This window comes from Neoarius graeffei, chromosome 8 (genome assembly GCF_027579695.1).
Source record: "Neoarius graeffei isolate fNeoGra1 chromosome 8, fNeoGra1.pri, whole genome shotgun sequence".
NCBI lineage: Eukaryota > Metazoa > Chordata > Actinopteri > Siluriformes > Ariidae > Neoarius > Neoarius graeffei.
The window spans coordinates 15,544,070-15,557,707 of record NC_083576.1 but is presented as its reverse complement, the minus strand read 5'-3'; the positions used below and the strand labels follow the sequence as shown (position 1 = coordinate 15,557,707).

At 41.2% G+C, this 13,638-nt stretch overlaps 1 protein-coding gene across 8 annotated transcripts in view; it reads left to right on the top strand.

Moving 5' to 3' along the window:
- zgc:66433 (uncharacterized protein LOC321250 homolog) overlaps positions 1–13,638 on the top strand; it is a 90,804-nt gene that overhangs the window by 36,391 nt on the left and 40,775 nt on the right. For all 8 annotated transcript variants that reach the window (XM_060927364.1, XM_060927365.1, XM_060927362.1 and 5 more), the window contains 2 exons: positions 4,417–4,591; positions 11,460–11,592. In XM_060927364.1, coding sequence (XP_060783347.1) covers positions 4,417–4,591; positions 11,460–11,592 — 308 coding nt within the window. The remainder of the gene's footprint in view (positions 1–4,416; positions 4,592–11,459; positions 11,593–13,638) is intronic.

The window sequence follows — 13,638 nt, the reverse complement described above, 5'->3', positions numbered from 1 at the left end:
AACCAAAAAATTTATTCTTCAAAAATCTATATCTCATCTTCTATTGACTCAATTTTCATCACACTTCATACGCAAACTCTTCATAGCTCGCCTGACACATACGCCAAATTTTGTGCACTTTCGCCCCTGGGGGTGCTGGTTATGGCAAAAATGATATTGCAGCTTCTGATTTGTCAAACTTGGCAAGCAAACTCTTTACAAGACCCTTTTTGGGGCGCTTGCCATGGTCGACAACGCACGAAATTTGGCTCCTTTTTCTTAGACTGCCACCGCTACTGAGAACCAGAAGCCCAGATCCAGGCGGGCCTCAGGGCCTCTTTAGCGCCCCCTAAGTCGTTGTGATTTTGGCCTCCCGCATAAAGGTGCCTGGTTGCCATGTAGTTTGTAGTAGTGGCATGCCATTTGGTACGCATATGTATCTCACTAAGCCGGACAAAAATGTAATGCCAATGCATTAGCCACGCCCAACAGGAGGTGAGGTAATTTCACTTTTGTGCGAAATGCATGGCCACGAAGACGGCGCAACTCCTCCTAGGCCGTTCATAGGAATGTCACCAAAATTGATAATCATCTACAGCCATGGCTGACAAAAGTTCCTAAATATGTTTCACGTAGGCTAAGCCGTTCAGAAGTTATACGTCAATCAATTTTCAATGCAAAATTTTACATGCTTAAAAATTCATAACAAATCTTCTAATTGCTCAAAACTGCTCATACTTCACACGCAAATCACTCATTGGGCTTCTGACATGCTACCCAAATTCTGTGATATTTCGCCACTGGGGGCGCTATTTTTTGGCAAAAAATCCAATCTTTCCTCAAATTTGGTCAAACTTCACGGCCTCCCTCTTTCTACCTCCCATGTCATGCATACCCCATTTTGGGAATTTTCGTCCATGGGGGGCGCTGTTTTTGGCCGACGCAATTGCTCCAAAACGGGTTTTTGGTAAATAATTCCTTAATGCTTTTCCTTCACACCACTACCTTGTGATCGTACGTTGCTGTTGTAGACACTTATTTTTCCAACTCATAATCGCTCATGTACAGCATAGCGCCACCTACTGACATGGGAAAAACCAAAACATTTTTTCTTCAAAAATCAATATCTCATCTTCTATTTACTCAATCTTGATCAAACTTGATACGCACACTCTTAACAGGTCACCTGACATATCTCCCAAATTTTGTAAACTTTTGCCACTGGGGGCGCTGTTTTCAGGCAACATTTTATATCTCGGCTTCTGATTGGTCAAACTTGATCAAACTTGACACAACAACTCTTCATAGGTCCCTTGACATGTATACCAACTTTGGTGAACTTTCACCACTGGGGGCGCTCATTGCGCTGTATCAGTTGCAGGAGAGGTGTTTACAATCATGAGGCACCAGGTGTATGTTGTTTTGGTTGCCTTAAACACACATGACTTGTGGGGAATGGGTAGGCAGTCGGGAGCAAGTGTTGTAGCGTTACATACAGACTAATAGATGTCTAACAGAAGACAATCCTAGGTAGCTATAGCTTGGTGACTGATGCGGTAAATACATTAATTTGGTTGGGAAACCATGGCATAAAATTTTCTGTCCATGACAACATCTCAGCGCACCGTGTACTCTGTGTCCGATTCTGTGCTTTGTCGCCATTGTGGGAGTAATGTCTCTTGCCGAAGAAGCTGTGGAAGGTATTTCGCGGGGACGCATGCCCCCGCCCCCCTTGGCCACTGGCGCGAGGGCCCGTCGAGGCCGCTTGCGGCTTTAATCCTATGTATCTAGCATTTAATTACGGCCCCCGTCACCAGGATCTGGGTGTATTCAGGCAATGTGTCTACACATCATGTACAGGAGAGACCCACCCACTATTAAAGGTCCCTGTGTGTCCGAGTACGATTGTCTACAGTGTATTTTAATACTGTACTGTGTTAATTGGTCCTGTTCAATGTTTTGGGAAGGTTTTGACATTTAAGGACTTGGAAGCATAACCTTTCTGATGAATAACACATTGTTTTGGTGCAAGGGTAAAAGTATCTGATTAAGTAACTTGTTCGCTTCAGAATGGAGACTTGAGAGAGTATATGAAGCAATGCTCAAGCCAGGCGATTGGTTAACATTCAATTTTAACGTTTCAAGTAAGTGTTCACCTGGTAAAGGTTTTTCAGCCTTTTGCCATTTTCATGGTACAGTGGTGCTTGAAAGTTTGTGAACCCTTGAGAATTTTCTATATTTCTGCATAAATATGACCTAAAACATCAGATTTTCACACAAGTCCTAAAAGTAGATAAAGAGAACCCAGTTAAACAAATGAGACAATAATATTATACTTGGTCATTTATTGAGGAAAATGATCCAATATTACATATCTGTGAGTGGCAAAAGTATGTGAACCTTTTGCTTTCAGTATCTGGTGTGACACCCCACCCCTGTGCAGCAATAACTGCAACTAATTTTAGCCCATTCCTGTAGAGAACATCTTCAACTCTGGGATGCTGGAGGGTTTCCTCACATGAACTGCTCGCTTCAGGTCCTTCCACAACATTTTGATTGGATTAAGGTCAGGACTTGGACTTGGCCGTTCCAAAACATTTAACTTTTATTCTTCTTTAACCATTCTTTGGTAGAACGACTTGTGTGCTTAGGGTTGTTGTCTTGCTGCATGACCCACCTTCTCTTGAGATTCAGTTCATGGACAGATGTCCTGACATTTTCCTTTAGAATTTGCTGGTATAATTCAGAATTAATTGTTCCATCAATGATGGCAAGCCATCCTGGCCCAGATGCAGCAAAATGGGCCCAAACCGTGATACTACCACCACCATGTTTCACAGAAACATGTTTCACATGTTCTCATGCTTGAATGCAGTGTTTTCCTTTCTCCAAACATAACGCTTCTCATTTAAACCAAAAAGTTCTATTTTGGTCTCATTTGTCCACAAATCATTTTTCCAATAGCCTTCTGGTTTGTCCATGTGATCTTTAACAAACTCCAGATGAGCAGCAATGTTCTTTTTGGAGATCAGTGGCTTTCTCCTTGCAACCCTGCCATGCACACCATTGTTGTTCAGTCTTCTCCTGATGGTGGACTCATGAACATTAACATTCGCCAATGTAAGAGAGGCCTTCAGTTGCTTAGAAATTACCCTGGGGTCCTTTGTGACCTTGCCAACTATTACACGCGTTGCTCTTGGAGTGATCTTTGTCGGTCGACCACTCCTGGGGAGGGTAACGATGCTCTTGAATTTCCTTCATTTGTACACAATCTGTCTGACTGTGGATTGGTGGAGTCCAAACTCTTTAGAGATGGTTTTGTAACCTTTTCCATCCTGATGAGCATCAACAACGCTTTTTCTGAGGTCCTCAGAAATCTCCTTTGTTCGTGCCATGATGCACTTCCACAAACACATGTTGTGAAGATCAGACTTTGATAGATCCCTGTTCTTTAAATAAAACAGGGTGCCCACTCGCACCTGATTGCCATCCCATTGATTGAAAACACCTGACTCTAATTTCACGTTCAAATTAACTGCTAATCCTAGAGGTTCACATACTTTTGCCACTCACAGGTATGCAATATTAGATCATTTTCCTCAATAAATAAATGACCAAGGATGATAATTTTGTCTCATTTGTTTAACTGGGTTCTCTTTATATACTTTTGGGACTTGTGTGAAAATCTGATGATGCTTTAGGTCATATTTATGCAGAAATATAGAAAATTCTAAAGGGTTCACAAACTTCTAAGCACCACTGTACCTCTGACATGATTTTGGATTACAGAGACAAAGGAATTGACGACATTTAACGTCATGGTTGTTTTTAATATAAAAAAATTTCTTATCATAGTGGGCAAAGGGCATTTTATCAGAAGTGGTGTACCATCAGTTATGAAAACATCAACTGGGTTTTTATAACAAGGTGAAAATACAAGGTTATGCAACCATGAGATCTTGTATTCATGTTAGTCGAACTATTTGTGCTAATATTAGCCAAATGATTTTTGCAGCTGCTGAAAGGATACTTCAGCCTCGCTCTGCTTTACTGGCAAAGTAAGCATGGCTCGCTTTCTAAGCACCCTGGAGGGAATAAATCCAAGTTTCACAGGTTATTAATTAAAACTAAAATCTGAATATTGTGTACAACGTAAACAGAGAAATAATAGTTTTTGTAGCAATGGGGTCCTCTTCCAAGCAGCATGCATGCAATAAAGGGCTGCTTTCCTTAATTTGACTTTCTCGGTGTACTCTCGAACCGTCACAAACAAATTCCAGTAGAATTTCACATTATTGACCTTGATCTACAAAACGTCTTCAAATTCAAGAACGCGTACATTTTGACATTTCATAAAACATGCCAGTCGATAGACACTGCATTCCTGCAAATTTATCATCCCAATGCCATAAATCTTTATGTACTTTGTCATGGCAGGAAAAAAGAAATCGAGGTTCCAGACGTTTAAGAACTTTTTTGCGAAGAAGAAGAGGAAGGAGGCCGTAGGGCCAGTGGCGGAGAGTGAAGTCCAGTTGAAGTCCGGTCAGTCCATTGAAGATGTTAACACTCCTGAGCCGACTTCTATCCACACCGACAAAGACAGCGACTCCAGGTAGGGGCAGGATTCATAAAAGGAAGTATTTAATTTAAAAAAAAAAAGTCCTCTATATCCCCCGCCCTATATACCAACTATATACCAAGTTTCAAGATGTTTGTCACATTTTTCAAGTTCTGCTGTAGGAAACCAACCCTACTTCTTTACACTGACCTCAGCAGCCCATGGCATAAACCCACCGGACCTTTGGTCCAGGTGAGCTAAAAATTTTAAATTTCTCATATTTCTTAGTATCAAAAGGCACATATACATTACTTAACACATATATACCAACTTTCAAGACCGTACCACTCATAGTTTTCAAGTTGTGCTCCGGAAACAAAACCTACCCCAAGACTAAACTGAGAGACTAACCCTGTGTCCGAAATCGCTCACTCGTTCACTACTCCCTATATAGGGAATTACTATATAGAGGACTATATAGTGAGCTCATTGGTAAAATGGAAAAAAAAAAAAACCCCGCTTTCGGACACTAGTACGTCGTGCTGGTATTTACGTCATTACTGTCGCACAATTAAAACGTGCCAGATCAGTCGGCTGGTGGGTTTTCAAAATAGTAAATACATGCATGTATTTTTGTGGTAAATCCGTATTATACTGAGCGTCTTTCCCACATTTAATAAATACAAAGTACCTGCATCTCATCTCATCTCATTATCTCTAGCTGCTTTATCCTTCTACAGGGTCGCAGGCAAGCTGGAGCCTATCCCAGCTGACTACGGGCAAAAGGCGGGGTACACCCTGGACAAGTCGCCAGGTCATCACAGGGCTGACACATAGACACAGACAACCATTCACACTCACATTCACACCTACGGTCAATTTAGAGTCACCAGTTAACCTAACCTGCATGTCTTTGGACTGTGGGGGAAACCGGAGCACCCGGAGGAAACCCACGCGGACACGGGGAGAACATGCAAACTCCACACAGAAAGGCCCTCGCCGGCCACGGGGCTCGAACCCAGACCTTCTTGCTGTGAGGCGACAGCGCTAACCACTACACCACCGTGCCGCCAAGTACCTGCATCTTTCAGTTTTTTAAATCAAGGCTGAATACTTTCTTCTTTGCCGCTTCCTTTTATTAAATCAAAATTGAGACACTTAATTTGATTTTTCAGCACGACCACAATGCATGATGGGATATATTGCTTAGTTAGTGATCATCGGTTGTACACTACTTTTTGTGATGCATTGTGGGATACTTTGAGTGCACTATATAGGGTGTAAAATGGCGTCCACATGATAGTGAGTAGGAAGCAATTTTTGGACACAGGGTGAGTGAAATTGTTTCCATGGAAACATGAAAAATTAAAATTTCTCAAATTTCCTAGTGTGAAAAGGCACATCTACATCACCTTGTTAGCATGTATACCAAGTTTCAAATCTGTATCATGAATAGTTTTGGATATACGCTCCGGAAACGAACATTGCCCTAAGAAACGAAGTATCTAGTTTTTATGTAAAAATTTGAAAATACTTTTCCAAAAATCCAAAATGGCAAACGGTACCAGTTCACATGTTGCTTGGATGTGTATATCAAGTTTCATGAAGATATCTTCAGTAGTTTTAAAGATGTGGCCCGGAAACGAAAACGGGTTCCGTCTGTCCGTCCAACTTGAAAGTTGGTATACGTGTTGATTAAGTAACGTATATGTGCCAAGAAATATGAGAAATTTAAATTTTTAGCTCACCTGGACCAACGGTCTGGTAGGTTTATACCATGAGCTGCTGAGCTCAGTGTAAAGAGGTAGGGTTGGTTTCCTACAGCAGAACTTGAAAAATGTGACAAATAATATCTTGAAACTTGGTATATAGTTGGTATATAGGGCGGGGGATATAGAGGACACTGTCTTGTTGTCACGGTGTCTGCATTCACATTTGCGATCGGCAACGGAGACCCTTGAAATGTTTCCGCAAACCTCTGCCAATGAGGCAATGGTCCGGGTGAGATGTTTTGAGTGGCAGTCATGCTTCAAGCGGAGCAGGATGTCCTTGGAGGATGACGTACTGTCCTTCTTGACACGTGAATGCTGCTCAAAACACCTTGTGCAGCTTGCCGAAGCATTGCCAGGGCCTCCATTGCTCATTCTGAGTCTGACACACAAGTTCATGCTTGGTTTTTTGGTCCATATTCAAATTACAAAGACATACATGCACGGTGTCACAAAAACACATGTAACGCAGGTCCCAATGTTGACAGCACGACATTACATGGCACATTGAGCAACAAGAGTTACTGCTTGCTTCCGCTACACACACACAAGGAACACAGGAACAGTCTCTGAACTTTTTTTTTTTAATCACACCTCGTTCTTTGGTGCTGTAGTCAGTAAAATACTTAAATTCAAACATGCAAATTGTAGCCCAGTGTGGTATCTATGGTTTACACGCTAAAATTGTTAGCTTTAAGTTGGCTAGCTTGCTAGTAACCTTTGGCTAGTGGTGTAATTAGTTAGTATAATATTATTATTAAATTACATTATAACGTCACTAATGTTTGGTAGCTTGCTAATGACGTTTTCTGCTAAATTTTGCTAGCCTAATGTGAGCTAGCTTGTAAGCAAACTGGGCTGCACAATAGTTTTTGTTTAGTTTGGTTTTAGTACCCCGATATGGACTACATTTTAAAAATTTGCTCGCAAACTAGAGCGGCGGCTACAATTATCGACACCTTTTCAGATTGACCAATAACAAAAACAATTTTACCAAAAGTGAGTTTCAGTTACAACATTTATTGTTGGTTAATTAATCAACCGGAAGACCGCCTCACTCCTTGATCTTGTCGTCTGATGACGCAGCTCATTACCCGAGATGGAATTTTTTTAGCACGATCAGCAAGTTGAGGAAAACCCGGATATCATCATCGCAGGTAAGCATGGTGGAAAGATCATGGACATGTTTTTACTTCTCAAATTCACCCATATTTCATGATCGCCTTGTCGAAACCTACTTCGCTTCTTACTCTTTCATTTGACAGCCGCCATTTTGTATCGAAACGCGCGTTTGAGAAGTCACGTGAGGTGTCGATAATGATCACTTTTCCCCAGTGTCCACCATTATCGACACCCTGTGGAATTAAGTGGCATTTACAACTGTTATGGATTGATCTTTGGGCAACATTGTTGAAGTAGATGAAGTACTTTTAAAAAAAATTAAAAGTGCTGTGATTTATGATGATTATTTTTCTGATTCATAACAGAATGGAATGTTTATAGAGTATTTGGAATCGGATTTCAATAAATAGAATTAGACCAGAATGAAATTCCTAACGTATAAAAAAAAAAAAATGACATGCTTGAAATATTCAGATTTTTCTAGTGCATCTCAATTTAGAATATTGTGAAAAAAGTTCAATATTTTCCATCAGTTATTTAAGAAAGTGAAAAATGTTATATATTATAGACTCATTACACATAAACTAAAATGTTTCAAGCATTTTTCTATCTTAATTTTAATCAGTATGGCATACAGTACAAAAACATAAAAAAAAAACCTTCTCAAAATATTAGAATATTTCATTTCAAGTTTGAGTAAAACAGTATGAACACAGTGTATCTCTCGGTCTAGTTCAGTACACACAACCACAATCATGGGGAAGACTGCTGACTTGACTGTTGTCCAGAAGATGATCACTGATGCCCTCCACAAGGAGGGGTAAGCCACAAAAGGTCATTGCTGAAAAGGGTGGCTGGAAAGGTGCACAAGCAACAGGGATGGCTGCAGTCTTGAGAGGATTATCAAGAAAAGTTGATTCAAAAACTTGGAAAAGAGCTTCACAAGGAGTGGACTGAGGCTGGTGTCAGTGTATCAAGACCCATCACGAACAGACATCTTCAAGAAAGGGGATACAACTTTCGCATTCCTAATATCAAGCTACTCCTGAGCCAGAGACAATGTCAGAAGTGTCTTATCTGGGCTAAGGAGAGAAAAGAAATGGACTGTTGCTCAGTGGCCCAAAGTCCTCTTTTCAGATGAAAGTACATTTTGCATTTAATTTGGAAATCACGGTTCTAGAGTCTGGAGGAAGAGTGGAGAGGCACAGAATCCAAGGTGTTTGAAGCCCAGTGTGAAGTTTCCACAGTCTGTGATGATTTGGGGTGCCATGTCATCTGCTGGTGTTGGTCCACTCACTGTATTTTATCAAGTCCAAAGTCAACACAGCCATCTACCAGGAGATTTTAGAGCACTTCATGCTTCCATCTGCTGACGAGCTTTTTGGAGATGCTGATTTCCTTTTCCAGCAGGACTTTGCACCTACCCACAGTGCCAAAACTACTACCAAATGGTTTGCTGACCATGATATTACTGTGTTTGATTGGCCAGCCAACTTGCCTGACCTGAACCCCATAGAGAATCTATGGGGTATTGTCAAGAGGAAGATGAGAAACACCTGACCCAAAAATACAGATACGCTGAAGGCCACTATCAAAGCAACCTGGGCTTCACTAACACCTCAGCAGTGCCAGAAATACTGCTGAGCACCTCCATGCCACACCGCATTGATACAGTAATTCATGGTAAAGGAGCCCAACCAAGTATTGAGTGTATAAATGAATATACTTTTCAGAAGTTGGACATTTCTGTATTGTAAATCCTTTTTTTGATTGATCTTAGGGAATATTCTAATAATTTGAGATACTGGATTTCTGATTTTCATGAGCTATAAGCCATAATCATAAAAATTAAAACAAAAAAGGCTTTAAATATTTCACTTTACATGTAATGAATATATATATATAATGTGTATATGTATGTGTGTATGTATATATGTGTGTGTGTGTGTGTGTGTGTGTGTGTGTATATATATATATATATATATATATATATATATATATATGTGTGTGTGTGTATATAATATATGTCCAACATCTGAAGAATGTCAATAAAAACAAAACAATTGAACTTTTTGTGTGTTTATTAAGACATAAGTTAAATTGTAAGCAAAAAAAAAATTTTTTGTAAGCAAAAAATGGACTTTAGAAAAATATTATTGTGCAAAATAAGTTGTCTTACAAAACAGTGGTCTGCGCCGGACAGTTTGTAGCCATACAGTCTGTTAGAGCAAGCCTAACAGCTTGAACACGGAACTGCCGGTGTTGCCAGATTGGGGGTTTTAAGTGCATTTTAGAGGATTTGAACATGTTTTGGGCTGGAAAACATCAGCAGTATCTGGCAACACTATAGCTCTTCTTCATGACGACAACCGGAAGTGTACCAACACGATGGGGCGTGTAGCGCCACATGTGGCTCGGGTGCACAATGCACCTTGCACAATAGCCCGATTTCACTTGTGCATGTAGGATTGGATTTCTCTGGCACCCCTGCTGGGACCCTTTGCTCGATTACCAACAGCAGCTCGATTTGGACGTGCATGTAAACGTACTGATTCACACCTACGGTCAATTTAGAGCCACCAATTAACCTAACCTGCATGCCTTTGGACTGTGGGGGGGAAACCGGAGCACCCGGAGGAAACCCACAGAGACGCGGGGAGAACCTGCAGACTCCACACAGAAAGGCCCTTGTCTGGGCTCGAACCCCAGGACCTTCTTGCTGTGAGGCGACAGCGCTAACCACTACACCACCGTGCCCCTAAAGTGAATTAGCTACTGGTGGTGAGGTAACATTAGCTAAACCAAACTACTTAACAGACAACCTTCTTTGTTAGCGCAGCTTCCTAGTTTAGCTACTCTTGCAAAAATAAGTAAGAATGTGGCTATTTATTTTCTTTGGTTCATGCTATTTTCACCCATTTACAAACAGATTAGCGTTATTAAAAATACAAAATTGGTTCTAGCGATTTAGATTGCTGTATTTAGCAGAATTTTAGGCAAGATGCAGAGTGTGTTTTTAATTTGCACGCTTGCACGTGGCTAAACACAGCTAGAGCTGAGGCTTCCTGTAGTGCGTGGTCGTCTTATATTAGATAAGTAATGTGATCTTGACTTTTCTCTAGATTAGCTGAGAGCTTCATACTGTTGTTCCAACTGGAATTGGCGGCGGCGGCTGCTGTCAAGACGCCTCCAGCTTTATTTGTGTACCAAGTTCAGACATGTTGCAGGAAATTAGCCAAGATTTCCCCCCTGGCATGATCAGCTGTATAATAAACACACGGTTTTGAAATCCAGAGAAGCCAGCAGAGGAACTGGGGAGAACGTACAGCACATCGCACGCTATAAATATGAGCGAGGCCAAAGAGATCTAGATTTTACAAACAAAATAAACCATGCTTATTAAGCACATTTTAAACTTTCAGTCATATAAAATGAAATCCATGTGCAGCAGCTGCTTCTACGAAGACTCCCAGCAATTTTCAAACAAGTGTCTGGAGCGTACACTTTCCGATGCATGCAGTAAGAAAATATAGATGTCTATAAAACCAGTTTACTTGAAATTCCCTTCTTGAATACTTTGTAGAGCTGTTGAATTCTCCATTTTGATTGGTTGGAGTTAAGACCTTCGGGACTTGTTGCACAATCATCACCTCTGGGTGATAACGTTAATTCCAGGCTGCATCACACCACCCCATCGTGGATCGTTTTCCTGTAACGGCGTATCCGACGTGCTTTAATTCTTACGCAATACACGTTTTTAACGACACGTATTGTGCAGAACCCTTTCATTGAACGTTATTTCTACTTCAGTGAACAAAATCTATTCCAGAAAGTAGATTTCAGTGGGAAGAATTTGTGGATTGTTTGTTTAACCAAAGTAGTTGTGTGGGTTTGATATGACAAAGCATCTGGGAACTAACCCCCAAGCAATTTAAAGGAGTTTGAGTTAGCATTTTTTTTTTTTTTGAGAAGTTTTATAAAAATTCAATAAAGCCACTGTATTCTCTCATCCGTCTCCTCCTTTTTCATAGTTCCAGTATCAACGTGGGAAGCAAGGCCTTGTCACAGGACAGCGTCTTCACCTCCGATCCACCCTCTCCGGAGACGAACGAAGCTCTTCAATCCTCACATGACAGCATTCATGGCAAAGTGAAATCCCTGCAGGTATTATAGAAACATTTATATTTGGTGTTCCTTCTTCATCAGATATTCCTATTTGGAAGCTTGTATATAGCAGTTAAGCCTCGGTCACAACCGGCCGTACGTGCTCCTACGGCCGGTCTACGTGCAAAAAACGCAAGAAATGCACGGAGGGCGCGCATGTGACGTGCTGGTTTTCGAGCCGTAGACTGGCCGCAGAGGTTCTGTGTCATGTCAAACAAACTCTACGGGCGCTTACGTTTTTTCAGGTTGCAAGACAAACTTGCGGCCAACGTGCGTCTTTCTCCACGAACAAAAAAAACGCAGCGATTTGGGAAATGCCAAAAATCGCACGGCCAAAAAATCGTATGTCCGGTTGTGACCTAGGCTTTAGTGTAGCTCTATCATCCTGTTCACTTTAATGAACAAAGTTGAATTCTGGGCAAAATATTCTATCGCTGTTGGAGTTATGAGATGTTTCGCTGCTGCACACACAGTGTAGCCGATGTGTAAACGTTTTGCCGAGATAAAAAGCGTCCCGTATTTTACGATTCCGGAGATTGCCGAAAGCAAGTGAGCAACAGGATCATGTGACCACCGTGGGGCATGGGCAAACATGGCGGACTCGGCTCTCCCGCCAGCGGAAAAGAAAAGGAAAGCCTGCCTAGTGAGTGCAACTGCAATATCGAGCAAGGTTACATGACGTGTAATTTTTCTGGACAGATAACGAAATCATTCTAGCTAGCGCTTAGCTATCTTAGCCTTAGACCGCATGGGCTCGACTCCACGGTAATGTTTTGATCTTACAGAGAAAGAACACAATTGATGACCCAAAAGCAGTAACAGGGAAAATATGTATTCATCTTTTGTTTCACACATCTGTTCGCGAATGTCAGCCACAAATTACATCCCTGCGACTCAACTCTCCGAGTTCGATGCAGAGTTACGATGTTTTCCGCACGTCGTCATCTTGGTGTGACGCAGTTCCAGTTCGTTAAAGCTCCTCGCGTTCGGCTGTTTCCGTAGAGCCATACTGTTTACCTCAAGAGGGAGGAAAACGGTCCCAAAACGGAGAAAAGCGACCCTCAGGACATCAAAATGGTCACATCTCGTCCACATGATATTGTTCTTGCGGAACATAGGAAAAAATGCCATGCGCAATTTTTATTTTTTTTTTTTTAAATCAGATGACGTTGTAGTCAGCACCTTTTAATATTCAAGTTGGCACCTTAGCGTATTGGTCTGAAATTAGCAAATCTGAAGATAAACCTGTCGACAAAGGTGACTTTCAGTTTTGACATCTTTCGTTCCTTCAGAACGCTTTTCAAGGCACAGTCCGCTTAAAGGAGAACGGAAGTCATTTTTAAACTTGCTTTATTTCTTAGTGTTATTCAGTTACGTTTTCGGCTTTAGTAACCTTATATCGTGACTCGTATTGGCAACTAATTGCAAAAACGATTCGGTGTTTAGCCATGTTGAATGTAGTTCGTTTGGTCCACAGCTGGCGTCGCTTATCTGCGCGATCTTCACAAGACTGGTGCGAGACTTCGAAACGTGAAGTGTCAGCCAGGTGTCAGTGCTGCCATTTTGAAAACTGTTTTCCAAACGAAATATTGCACAAAAACGAGTTTAAATGACGACCTACTTTTTCCAAACGTTCCTGATTGCTATCAAAACAAACACAACTTCCGGCTTGATTACATCAGCGTTCGAAGGAGGGCGCGCACGTCTTTTGACAACGTTGGCAGATGTTGGTCACTTTGATTTCCGCTGTACGTTTTACTTCCGTCCTACAATGTCTCGCACAGGTCTTGACGAATCTTGTTTACGGCCGTTGCTTTGACATACGGACTGATATATTACAGAGCATATTTCAAACACTCATAACTTGCTATAGCAGCAACAAAATAGCGATCAAAAATGCATTCCTATATTTATTAAAATGAGAGTTTAGATTTTTTTTTTTTAAATTGCCTTCAGTTCTCCTTTAAAGATGACTAAAACCTTTCTAGTTAAGTATGATTTTCCTCAAGCAGTAAAAGTCATGAATTGATCAAGTTGTTGGATCAT